This window comes from Doryrhamphus excisus, chromosome 13 (assembly GCF_030265055.1).
Source record: "Doryrhamphus excisus isolate RoL2022-K1 chromosome 13, RoL_Dexc_1.0, whole genome shotgun sequence".
Taxonomy (NCBI): domain Eukaryota; kingdom Metazoa; phylum Chordata; class Actinopteri; order Syngnathiformes; family Syngnathidae; genus Doryrhamphus; species Doryrhamphus excisus.
In genome coordinates this window covers 4896605-4908467 of record NC_080478.1, presented here as the reverse complement: position 1 = coordinate 4908467, position 11863 = coordinate 4896605, and the positions used below count along the sequence as shown (strand labels likewise).

General features: G+C 41.6%; 3 protein-coding genes across 6 annotated transcripts in view; 1 reads left to right on the top strand and 2 right to left on the bottom strand.

The window, feature by feature from the left end:
• Positions 1-617, bottom strand: part of LOC131140635 (G2/M phase-specific E3 ubiquitin-protein ligase-like) — a 28480-nt gene extending 27863 nt beyond the window's left edge. Inside the window, exon 1 of the mRNA XM_058091241.1 lies at positions 534-617. The gene's annotated coding sequence lies outside the window, so the exon portion shown is untranslated. The remainder of the gene's footprint in view (positions 1-533) is intronic.
• Positions 618-1045: 428 nt separating this feature from the next.
• On the top strand, positions 1046-6863 carry LOC131140449 (cellular communication network factor 6-like). Of its 4 annotated transcripts, none has more exons than XM_058090887.1 (6): positions 1046-1246; positions 2039-2121; positions 3803-4082; positions 5110-5334; positions 6049-6242; positions 6317-6863. In XM_058090887.1, exons 2-6 carry the CDS (start codon positions 2074-2076, stop codon positions 6596-6598), a joined length of 1029 nt encoding a protein of 342 aa, XP_057946870.1. In that variant the 5' UTR covers positions 1046-1246; positions 2039-2073; the 3' UTR covers positions 6599-6863. The 4 variants fall into 4 exon arrangements, with proteins under 4 accessions (XP_057946870.1, XP_057946869.1, XP_057946868.1 ...); XM_058090886.1 differs by having other exon boundaries at positions 2010-2121; XM_058090885.1 differs by having other exon boundaries at positions 1914-2121.
• Positions 5129-11863, bottom strand: part of LOC131140448 (tubulin epsilon chain-like) — a 12944-nt gene continuing 6209 nt past the window's right edge. Inside the window, exons 10-12 of the mRNA XM_058090883.1 lie at positions 10432-10572; positions 8934-9108; positions 5129-8681 (exon numbers count right to left, since the gene is read on the bottom strand). Of these exons, the coding sequence (XP_057946866.1) occupies positions 8529-8681; positions 8934-9108; positions 10432-10572 (469 nt within the window). The 3' untranslated portion in view covers positions 5129-8528. The remainder of the gene's footprint in view (positions 8682-8933; positions 9109-10431; positions 10573-11863) is intronic.

Genomic DNA, 11863 nt, shown 5'->3' with positions numbered 1-11863 from the left:
TTTGGCTTTATTCCTTATTGGCACTTGGCAGTAAATTCTACTAAAGTGCTAAGTTTGTCTATTTTTACTATACACCACTTCTTCATCATTATTTTTGTCAACTTAAAACAGCAACAACTTTTCAAAAACAACTTTCCTCCCACTTTCTCATGGCTATGCAATTCCAATAGCAGTGGTTCAGTGGTGGAGTAAAACAATTAAACAATAATTACTGCTGTAAAAAAAATAAAGTACTTCAACAACAACAAAGTTAAACTGATACTTTCAACAGTACAATCAATGTTTGTTTATATTCCTGTCTTTAAAACATACTGCTAATATGAATAATATGAATGAGCTAGCAGATAGGCTAATACTAGGCTAATAGCGAGGAGCAGAAAGTGTAAAACAATTTATACTCTTTTCAAATTGTTTCCAAATTCAGGAAGAAGCCAAGTGCTCTGTTGGGGGGGGGGGGGGGGGTACTTGTTACAGGGATGGACAAATAGCAAATAGCCTGGACAATTTGGAAAAGCAGCGGAAGATCCACTGACCTGATTAGCTTGGTTTTTCCCCGGTGTCCGACGAGGAATTAGACGGGGAGGCGGCGGTAGACTTGTCCGTGTTGTGGTATCCCCTTATTGGGGGGGTCAGTTTTCTGAAATGACTGACGTTTTGTCGAGCTTTCCGTCGTTATTTGAGAATCCGTAATGTTTCCAAACATACCATTTAAACGTTGCGGGGGGGGGTTAAATATATAAACTTTCTCGCTGCTGCTTGCTACAAACACATCCATGCTGTTTTACTAGTAGTTGTATGTGCCTCACGGCTTCCGTACGTATTCAATACAAAACGCCAAATAATGATGGTGCATTCATGGCACCTGGGGGGTAGCATATGGGGCGAAGTTGAACATTAATAAAACGGCGCATGCGTCGGATTTTACAGATACCGGCAAACGTATCGCGATGAATCTAGCTTTCACCCGTCAATGCATCCGGGTGAATGAGCCCATGCGCTCGCATCGTGCGCATGCGCATAGTTGTATCAATTAATATCTGGGGCTTGCTAGGTTGTGTCTGGTTTGCTAATGTTGCGGGCGAAGTGTAGGACGAATATATATTCGCTTTTTTTGGACAAAAACTCAGTAACTTGAGTTTATTGAACACAACAAAAGAAAACTATAACTAACTGACTTTAGAAAAACAAAGCACCAGCCCCGAAAGAGTCAAGAGACCGGCTTGTCAGAATTTCATACAACAAAACGGTAACGTGAAAATGTTAGCCTAGCTTGAAATGGGACCTGTTGTGCATTTTTTTCTCCACTTTTCTGACCTATAAATGTTGTTAGTATGTTATATTATGTTGTTAAACAAAGTGAGACCTGAAAGAAGTTCGGTATGGCTCTGAACGCTTTGTTTGAGAGAGTTTTAGCAACACTTATTTGTTGTAATGTCACATGGAGCCGGACTTCCTTATATGGGCATAACGCCAAGCTAATATGAGCTGGGGATAAAATATAATAAGTGTTCACTATTGCCCAGGTTCAAGACCTTAATAATAAAGCTTTCTGTGCGGGTTATATGGGAAAAAATATTGCTATATAAATCTTAAAATAAACTCTTTAAAATAGATAAACTGAAAAACAAGGGAGGGTGGTCAAATTATTTTTTTACTCCCGCTCCCTATACTTTGATAGCAAGACCGTCCATGTAGATTTTATATATTGAAGAATTGTGCTGCCCCCCCTAACGATACAAACATTTTAAATATATTGAACTACTGTGAGTGTGTAGCTAGCATTCACAGCTGAGTGTGAGACTGCGAGTTTTAGAGTACTTACCTATACGGGAGTGAGGTTTGGAGAGTAAACAAGCAGGCAGGGCTTGGAGCATTCCAGCAGTTCCAAACATGAATATTTCTCCTCTGGACAGGGAAGGCAGAGAAGCGTGCTTGGGACAGCGGACAGAGGGATGCTTTGTCCGCTTCTTCCCACCTTAAACCTTGCGCACCACTCCTCTACTTTATAGCGTCTGTCAATTGCTTCGCCCTTCTTCAGTGCCGATGCAAAGTTGAAGCTAACTTGCTTAAGAAATGCTATCTCTTCGCCGCCGTCTGCTCCTGTTCATCCTGACTCAGCAGGTAAGAAGCATTTTATTTAAATAAAAGCAATGTGGCTTAATTTGTTTGTGTTTACTCGTGATAAAGTTGACCCTTTTATTATTATTTGACCTCTATTCTTTAATGACTGTTTTTTTTTTATTCGATATAACACTGATGATGTCTCCACGCTTTTCAAAAAGATTAGAGTTCTTGTATTTACAACAAACAATTTAGGAGACAGGCCTCACATGTTTGACATACGGTGATTTTTTTTTTTTTTTTACAATATCAGAACTTGTCCCGAGTGTAAGAACTAAGGGTGCTCCGATCGGTATCAGTGGAAAAAGTATCGATATTGGATGATACTTGCTTTAAAACGCAGACCCCCTCCGCCGATCAGCGCCAGCCCCCATCAGGCAGCGGTTATAAAGCCCCGGTCCCGACCCGCTGTGGGCAAAATCAGTGGATAAGTACCCCTTTACTATGGATTTGGGAACACCCAGACACTATGTAGCACTTTTAGTGCAGGAGGAACTTTGGTTGTGTCAGACTACGGATGACGTGTGTAACCGCTTCTTGAACACGAACCTCAATTCCCGGCGCTTCCCCAGTCTCGGCGAGTGACAAATGAACGTTTGTGGCGCGTTTGAAACGCGTGTTGTGCACACTGATTTTAGAAGAGGGAGTCGGCTTCATATGAGGTTCCAAAGGCAGCGGATGCGGCTGGAGGGGCACAGCAGAAGCGTGCAAACCTGCTTCTCATGTAGGATTTCAGTGAATAATGTGAGGAGACTAGAAATGCATGCATTGTATACCAGCATTTGGTTCATGTTCTGGTAAAAACAAGCATATTCACTTTGTTTGGCTTCAAGCTAAGCTATGAAAAGAAATGTTTTGACTTATGTATGTTTTTTTTCTACCTAATTATCCATTTTTGGCGACTTATACTCCGTAGCGACTTTTATTCATTTTCTACCGCTTATCCTCACGACGGTCGCGGGGGTGCTGGAGCCTATCCCAGCTGTCTTTTGGGCGAGAGGCGGGGTACACAATGGACTGGTTGCCAGCCAATCACAGGGCACATATAGACAAACAACCATTCACACTCACATTCATACCTATGGACAAATTTGGTGTGGCTAATTAACCTAGCATGTTTTTTTTCGAATGTGGGAGGCAACCGGAGAAAACCCATGCGTGCACGGGGAGAACATGCAAACTCCACACAGAGAGTGGAATTGAACTCAGGTGTTCTAGCTGTGAGGCCTGCACGCTAATCACTCATCCCGGTTGTAAACATTCATTCATGCATTTTCTACCGCTTATCCTCACTAAGGTTTCGGGTACGCTGGAGCCTATCCCAGCTGTCTTCTATTTGGGCGAGAGGCGGGGTACACCCTGGACTGGTGGCCAGCCAATCACAGGGCACATATAGACAAACAACCATTCACACTCACATTCATACCTATGGACAAATTTGGAGTGGCTAATTAACCTAGCATGTTTTTGGAATGTTGGGGGAAACTGGAGTACCCGGAGTATACAGAGATGGCTGAGGGTGGGATTGAACTCGGGTCTCCTAGATGTGGGGTCTGCGCGCTAACCACGGGAGGAAGCGATTGCAATTGCTGTCTATTATGAAAGTTGAACTGTTTATGAGCGATTCCAATGAAGTTGACTCCGCTAAGCCATTTAGTTATTATTTTGTCTCCTTCTTCAGTGTCTTATCCGGGTTCTGATCAATGGCCAGCATCCGGTCCGTGGTGGTGAGCGCACTACGGCGGAGAGGCAGCAGTTCTGTCGCTGGCCCTGCAAATGCGGTGAAACGCCCCGGTGTACACCAGGGGTGAGTTCCGTGCTGGACGGGTGTGGCTGCTGTAAGAGCTGTGCCAAGCAAATCGGAGACGTCTGCAACGAGAGGGACGTCTGTGATCCGCACAAGGGAATGTACTGTGACTTTTCCGCTGACCGACCAAGATTCCAAATCGGAGTCTGTGCCTGTGAGTGTTATTTTCTATCATATATGTACTTCCTGTGCACTTGAAGCCGGGCATCTCGGTGCTCCCATAATTTAGGAAATGGGTGCCAACTCACCGCAGAACCACACGTTTTTGAGACGTTACTGTAAGACACTTAAAAAACAAAAAACTCTAACAAGGTTTTATGGTTTGTTCTTAAAGCATCATTTATGTAAAGAATATTCTGTCGTTTAGATTACTGTAATACCCTCATCTCTGGTCTTCCCAAAAAAAGTATTTTAAATACTTTTAAATTATTACAGAACTCAGCCGCACGTGTGCTGACGAGGGAGCGCGGGAGCACATTTAAAGGATTTATTTTAAACATTCTTATTCCACAGTGGAATTATTGCTACAGTACAGAAAATTATTTATTATTTTATTAAAAACAGAAAAATATACAAACTTTTTCAGTGCTTTGGTTCCGATTTTCTACAATAAAAGCTCTGATAAAACATTAACATTAATTTGTATTTTTCTGCACAAAATAAGATGAAAAATAAATAAACAAATCAAGAATAAAGAAAATCAATCAATCAGTAATAAATATAATAATAATAATAATAATAAAACAGGAAATAATAAAAACTTAAGAAAGCACATATAGTTGGTGGGTAGACAAATTATTTTTTTCAGATTAAAATGAACAAAGCATTATTAGAGCCCTGTAGACATGACAAAACACGACTATAGTCACATTTATACTCTTTTTATTTACAACATATTGCGCAACTGCAGGGTCTTGAGACACATGCTAACTCGCAAACTAGAGAGCTAGCCACCTAAACGGTAGCCTTCAAGTTATTTCCTTTCAACTTAAATAGCCAAAAACTTACCACTTCCACACGGATAGGGAGGATAACTATTAACAGTTATTAACTATTAACTATATACAGTTATTACACCAGTTTTAAAGTGGCTACATTGGCCCCCCCGTCCGCTTATAATAAAGTTGATTTGATTTGATAAAGAAATGAATAAATACCTTGAGATGTTTCCTTTGTTTCAGACTTCATGGCAGTTGGATGTGACCTTAACGGAGCCCACTACGAGAACGGGGAAGCTTTCCGGCCTAGTCCCCTTTACAAGTGCACGTGCATCGCAGGCGTCATCGGGTGTACTCCGGCGTTCTTTCAGAAGCCTGCAGGTCTTTTGGGACCCGCTCCGCTCATGGGAAACCTGCCGGGGAGCAAGAGTTCCAAAAAACATGCGCAGGATACAATGTACATGTCAGGTAACCACACCTTACACATTATTCATTCATTCATTCATTTTATACCGCTGGAGCCTATCCCAGCTGTCTTTGGGCGAGAGGCGGGGTACACCCTGGACTGGTGGCCAGCCAATCACAGGGCACATATAGACAAACAACCATTCACACTCTCATTCATACCTATGGACAATTTGGAGTGGCTAATTAACCTAGCATGTTTTTGGAATGTGGGAGGAAACCCGGAGAGAACCCAAAAACGCACAGGTAGAACATGCAAACTACTTTGTTAGTTTAATGACAACTAAAATAGAGCTGGAAATAATGCATTATGGAGGAGTTGAAGTAGATTTTTTTTTGTTTATGTTTACCTTATACTATCAGTACTTGTCTTGTATATGTGTTAAGTGGCTGCGTGATGAGTTTAGTGTTCTTTCCGATGGGTTGACAAGCCCGTCATGAGTCCCATTATATAGAATGTGGGAGGAAACCGGAGTACCCGGAGAAAAGAACATGCAAACTCCACAGAGATGGCCGAGGGTGGAATCGAACCCTGGTCTTCTAGCTGTGAGGTCTGCGCGCTAACCACTCGCCCACCGTGCCGCCCACGTTACGTGATGGTATTCATTTTGAAGGGTTAATCACTTAACATTAGCATATCCATATATATATATAAGTATTACAGGACCCCCCCACCAAGGTTGCTATTGACACCATCCCGTGTAATTACCACTGAAGCTTACAGGGATCCTCACTTGGCCTGGAAAAAGAACTGTCTGATCCAAACGACCACCTGGAGCCCCTGTTCCAAGTCCTGCGGCCTGGGAGTTTCCGTGCGCGTCAGCAACGATAACGGCAAATGTGAGATGACAAAAGACACGCGTCTGTGTTTGCTGCGCCCATGTAAGAAGAACGTGATGAACAACATTAAGGTGGTTACACAAACCATCCAAAGAATGGGAATTCTGTGGATGGAAATAAAATGACTGTGGATTGTCACACGCAGGTGCCGAAAGGAAAAACATGCCAACGTCAATTCCAGGCAAAAAAAGGGGAAAAGTTGATACTCTCGGGTTGTTCAAGTACCAAGAGGTTCAAGCCCATGTACTGCGGCACCTGTATGGATAAGCGCTGCTGTTCCCCCAACAAGTCACGAATGATCAAGGTCAACTTCCGATGCCCAGGAGGCGCGACGACAGAGTGGAAGATGCAGTGGATAACTTCCTGTGTTTGTCAGAAGACGTGTGGTTACTCGGGTGACATGTTTTCAGACTTGCGTTTGATATGATTCCTACGAGGAAAAACAGACCCAAAGCACAGACCCGGTCTTCAGGTTTTGCAGTTTTGGTCACAATATTAATAATAATCATAATTTGGGCCTTTAAAGGATTTATTTTAAACATTCTTATTCCACAGTGGAATTATTGCTACAGTACAGACAATTATTTATTATTGTTTTATTAAAAACAGAAAAATATACAAACTTTTTCAGTGCTTTGGTTCCGATTTTCTACAATAAAAGCTCTGATAAAACATTGCACTGTTCTCAAATATCTTCCTTTTTATTTTTCTGCACAAAATAAGATGAAAAATAAATAAACAAATCAATCAATCAGTAATAAATAAATATAATATAATAAAACAGCAAATAATAAAAACTTAAGAAAGCACATATAGTTGGTGGGTAGACAAATGATTTTTTTCAGATTAAAATGAACAAAGCATTATTAGAGCCCTGTAGACATGACAAAACACGACTATCGTCACATTTATACTCTTTTTATTTACAACATATTGCGCAACTGCAGGGTCTTGAGACACATGCTAACTCGCAAACGAGAGAGCTAGCGACCTAAACGGTAGCCTTCAAGTTATTTCCTCTAAACTTAAATAGCCAAAAACTTACCACTTCCACACGGATAGGGAGGATAACTATTAACAGTTATTTAACCTTTAACATGAACATGAATCAAACGTAATAATTTTTTCTGGGTACATGATACCATACAGCATCCATATCAAACTAACATTAAACTTTCATATCAAGGCGGGGGGCCTCAAACTAGTGTCCTGCGGGCCACATTTGGCCCGCGGGCCGCGTGTTTGAGACCCCTGTTCTGGAGTCAAATGGCATGCTCAGTACATGTTGGCAGGTCTGCACTAACATTGAAAGTACTCCCTGCCGTTATTTGAGAAGTACTGTTATACTTTTAGTACACTGACAGTCAATAGAAACTTTGATTTTTCAATATCAGTTTTATTTTGAAGCCCTAAACCAAACCAGGGGTTGGCAACCCACGGCTCCAGAGCCGCATGTGGCTCTTCAGCTTCTTTGTTGCGGCTCCTTTAGCAATGCTTAAGTATCTTTTTGTAATGAGTTTCTAAAAAATAAAAAAAAATCAGACTCTCTGTGAGACCCTGAATGAATCCTGGCAGAGTTCTGACTAGCGATTGGATGAGTTTGAGGAATGGACAGGAAGCGGAAGCTTTTATGCTTCAAATGTGGCGAGAAACAACAGTTTGTTATATTCTGCTGTTAAAACTGGTAAAATCAAGAAAGATATGGTTTTTAAATTATTGTTATTATCGGTCTATTTTCCTTTGATAGTAAAGGTTGCCGACCCCCGGCACCTAAACTAAAGCCGGGTTGACGCGCAGTGGGGCTGCTGATCCGGGTGTTTTCGTTGCTCTACGACTGGCACGGCGAAAACCGGTTCCACAGGAGTTGCAAGTGGATGCAGCGATCCCGGTCGGGAGTTTGTCACTCTATCTTGTCGTGGGCGTGGTCTATTGTCGTGTTGTGGCGTTCATGCGGCTATAATCACTGTAGCTCAAACCGGCCTCTACTTTACCCAGTACCAGGAGACGTCGTTCACTGCACTAAAACAGGAGACGTCGTTCACTGCACTAACAATGCTGGCCTTTTTTTTGGGCCTTTTATATAGGCCTCCAAACGTAAACACCTCCTCAGTATGGTGCAAAATGTATTTGGTCCACTTTTGCTTGTTTGTTTGAGACCAAACTATGTGAACCGTGACAACATGACAACTCTATCTGAACAATAAATCCACAGAAATATGGAAATATGCATACATTTCTACCTCAACTTTTCTATTGACTGTCGGTATACTTTTTACTTCCTGGTTCCCTATCGCTTTCACTTTAACGTCAATGGCGTATTTATTCTACACACGCCACGAAAGCGATAGGAACAGCGTTCATTTAGCAATGTTGACTCTCGGTATATCCGATATCAAGTTCCCCGTATCCAGATGACGATACTCGTCAATCAGAGAGTCCAGGGAGGTGACGGCCTCTGCTAATAAAGCCAGCTCCATGCCATCTACTTGCAGGTAATGATGTAAGTGTGCCTAGAAAAGTTCAATAAATGTAAATAACGACGTTTGCGAGGCAAAGTCAGAGTCTATTTGGAGCAACGGGGCCAGCAGTGGGATGTACTGCTCTAGAATGCTACACAAAGTGGTCCAGCGCACCCAAAAAAAAAAAAAAAATCATAATTTCTGTAAGAAATCTGTTAGCCTGGGCATAAATAAATATGCTTATAAAACTAATGTGTGCTGCATGAAAGCTGTGTTTGTACAAAACGGAAGAAATGTACTCACCTTCTTCTTGTAAAGCCTGGTGAAGCGTTCCCTCAGCTCCACAAATGTGGACTTGAGTCCGGTGGTGTTGGCCAAGGCTAGCAAGGATCGAGCGTGACCAACGGGGGGCACAGAACACAGACTCGTCTTCCACCCTTCTTGGTTCCACGACACGAACGGGAACAAAGGCTTGTACCTGAACCATCAAAGAAAAACTAAAGATGTGATCTTGCTTGAGGATGTTAAAAAAATAACAGAAATGACTTTGGCGTGAGATATAATATTTATATAATAAATATAATATTTAGAATGTGGGAGGAAGCCGGAGTACCCAGAGAGAACCCAAAAAGGCACAGGTAGAACATGCAAACTACACAGAGTTGTTTCATGATAACTACAATAGAGCTTTTTCTTGTTTATGTTTACTTTAAACTATCAGTACTTGTCTTGTATATGTGTTAAGTGGCTGCGTGATGAGTTTAGTGTTCTTTCCGATGGGTTGACAAGCCCGTCCTTCATTCATTCATTCATTCATTTTCTACCGCGGGGGGTGCTGGAGCCTATCCCAGCTGTCTTGGGGCGAGAGGCGGGGTACCCGGAGTGAACCCAAAAACGCACAGGGAGAACATGCAAACTACTGCGCTAGTTTTGTTAGTTTAATGATAACTAAAATAGAGTAGTAATGTATTATGGAGGAGTTGAAATAGCTTTTTTTTTTGTTTAGGTTTACTTTAAACTATCAGTACTTGTCTTGTATATGTGTTAAGTGGCTGCGTGATGAGTTTAGTGTTCTTTCCGATGGGTTGACAAGCCCGTCATTCATTCATTCATTCATTCATTTTCTACCGCTTTTTCCTCACGAGGGTCGCGGGGGGTGCTGGAGCCTATCCCAGCTGTCTTGGGGCAAGAGGCGGGGTCCACCCTGGACTGGTGGCCAGCCAATCACAGGGCACATATAGACAAACAACCATTCACACTCACATTCATACCTATGGACAATTTGAAGTCGCTAATTAACCTAGCATGTTTTTGGAATGTGGGTAGGAAACCGGAGTACCCGGAGAGAACCCAAAAACGCGCAGGGAGAACATGCAAACTGCTTCGTTAGTTTAATAATAACTAAAATAGAGTTGGAAATAATGCATTATGGAGGAGTTGAAATAGCTTTTTTTTGTTTATGTTTACTTTAAACCATCAGTACTTGTCTTGTATATGTGTTAAGTGGCTGCGTGATGAGTTTAGTGTTCTTTCCGATGGGTTGACAAGCCCGTCATGTCGCGACTGGCACAGTATTTCAACAATTAGTAGTAGTTGGGAGATGACATGAGACTAGAACATGGTCATGAATTAGCCGCACCCCAGGGGTCGTGAACCTTGCACGTTACTGAATCGGCTATTAATTTTCAAGGGGGGTTGAATAACTGAGTGGTGCATTCACGAGCGCCAAAGTGTGTGTGATTTGTCAGATGCATTGGTGCAGAGGAAAACAAAGTGAGTAAAGTTAGGGAAGATCTCAGACCTCTCGATGTTCCTGCGCAGGTCAGAGACTTGAACGTTCCCCCTGAGCATGAGGGCACAGGCCAGGTAGAGACCTTGCTTGGGGTCGGCTTTCATTAACTGGTGGCCTTTACTGAACGCATCGGCAAACATTTGATCCAGGCTGCACAAAAAAACGACAACACAAAGCGTAGTTAATGACAAACACGCGTTTGTGGACTCAACATCGTACATGAATTTGCACAATCAGGGTCCGTATTGAAAAGCTAGATAGCTAGCTAGCTAATGCGGGACAGCACTACGGTGCCATTCAATTCCAAATGAGCTTACTTTCCATTCCACGTGTGACTGTATGATGCTAGACCAGGGGTGGGCAAACTACGGCCCGGGGGCCACATCCGGCCCGCCAAGTGTTTGAATACGGCCCGCCCAATCTTTCCAAAGTATTTCATTTAAACTCAACATACAACCTGGCATCATGGCCTGAGCCAACCTTTTGATGGTTGTATCAATTTGGTTGTTTGACATGGTCTGTTGTTTACAAAGTGCTCCTGAAAAAAGACACAAGCACATAATAATAATAAAAAATTAAAATAATAATTATTATATTATTATTATAACTATTATGATTATTATATTATATTAATGCTAATTATTATATTAATTATATATAATAATATTGTTATATTTGCATATTTTACATAATAATAATATAATAATTATTATTTTAATTTTATTTTAATTATTATAATATTTTATTATTTTTAAAATATTTAAATATAAATATAAAATAATAAATAATAATAGCAGATTGCATGACAATTTTACAGATACAATAATACCAGGTGGACTGTTACGTGTAAAATATATAGTCTGCCCCCCCCCCCGGAAATTTTGTTATATCAATGCGGCCCGCGAGTCAAAACGTTTGCCCACCCCTGTGCTAGACAGCTAGCAAAACAGTAAAGTCAACTCTGTACACAAGGCTGACTTTTGTATGTATGCATGTATGTATGTATGCATGTATGTATGCGTGCCAGAAAAAGACCAACGCTTCCCGAGGCTCAAACATTTTTGAACAAACCCAGCTTGTTTACGAGCAGTTGCCATCTTGTGCTTCACAGAGGGAAGAAAAAAAAAACATGAAAGATTGTCTAATGGCGAGAAGAGCGCTGACACTATTAATTGTTGGGAGACGATGACAACCATACGTATGGAGTAAGGATCCACCGATACATCGGCCGGCCGATATTTACGTTTTTTCCTTGGCCGATGTATTTTTCTACCGCATGATTGACAGTCAGGCATCAGCCGGGGCAGCTTTGTGTTGCCTTTAATGATGAGAGAAATGTTTTTATATATCGTACTAAATTGTGTCAGTGTGATGTGTTTGTGTGCGTGCGTCAGAACGACAGAAATGTTTTGCACATGGTTGAATATTTATTTGTTGTTAA

Excerpts from the sequence above, each read along its gene's own strand:
- LOC131140449 (XM_058090887.1), top strand. The coding sequence starts at position 2,074 with ATGCTATCTCTTCGCCGCCGTCTGCTCCTGTTCATCCTGACTCAGCAG. Across the intron at positions 4,083-5,109 it reads CCAAATCGGAGTCTGTGCCT|ACTTCATGGCAGTTGGATGT; the intron begins GTGAGTGTTATT and ends CCTTTGTTTCAG. Across the intron at positions 5,335-6,048 it reads GGATACAATGTACATGTCAG|CTTACAGGGATCCTCACTTG; the intron begins GTAACCACACCT and ends TTACCACTGAAG.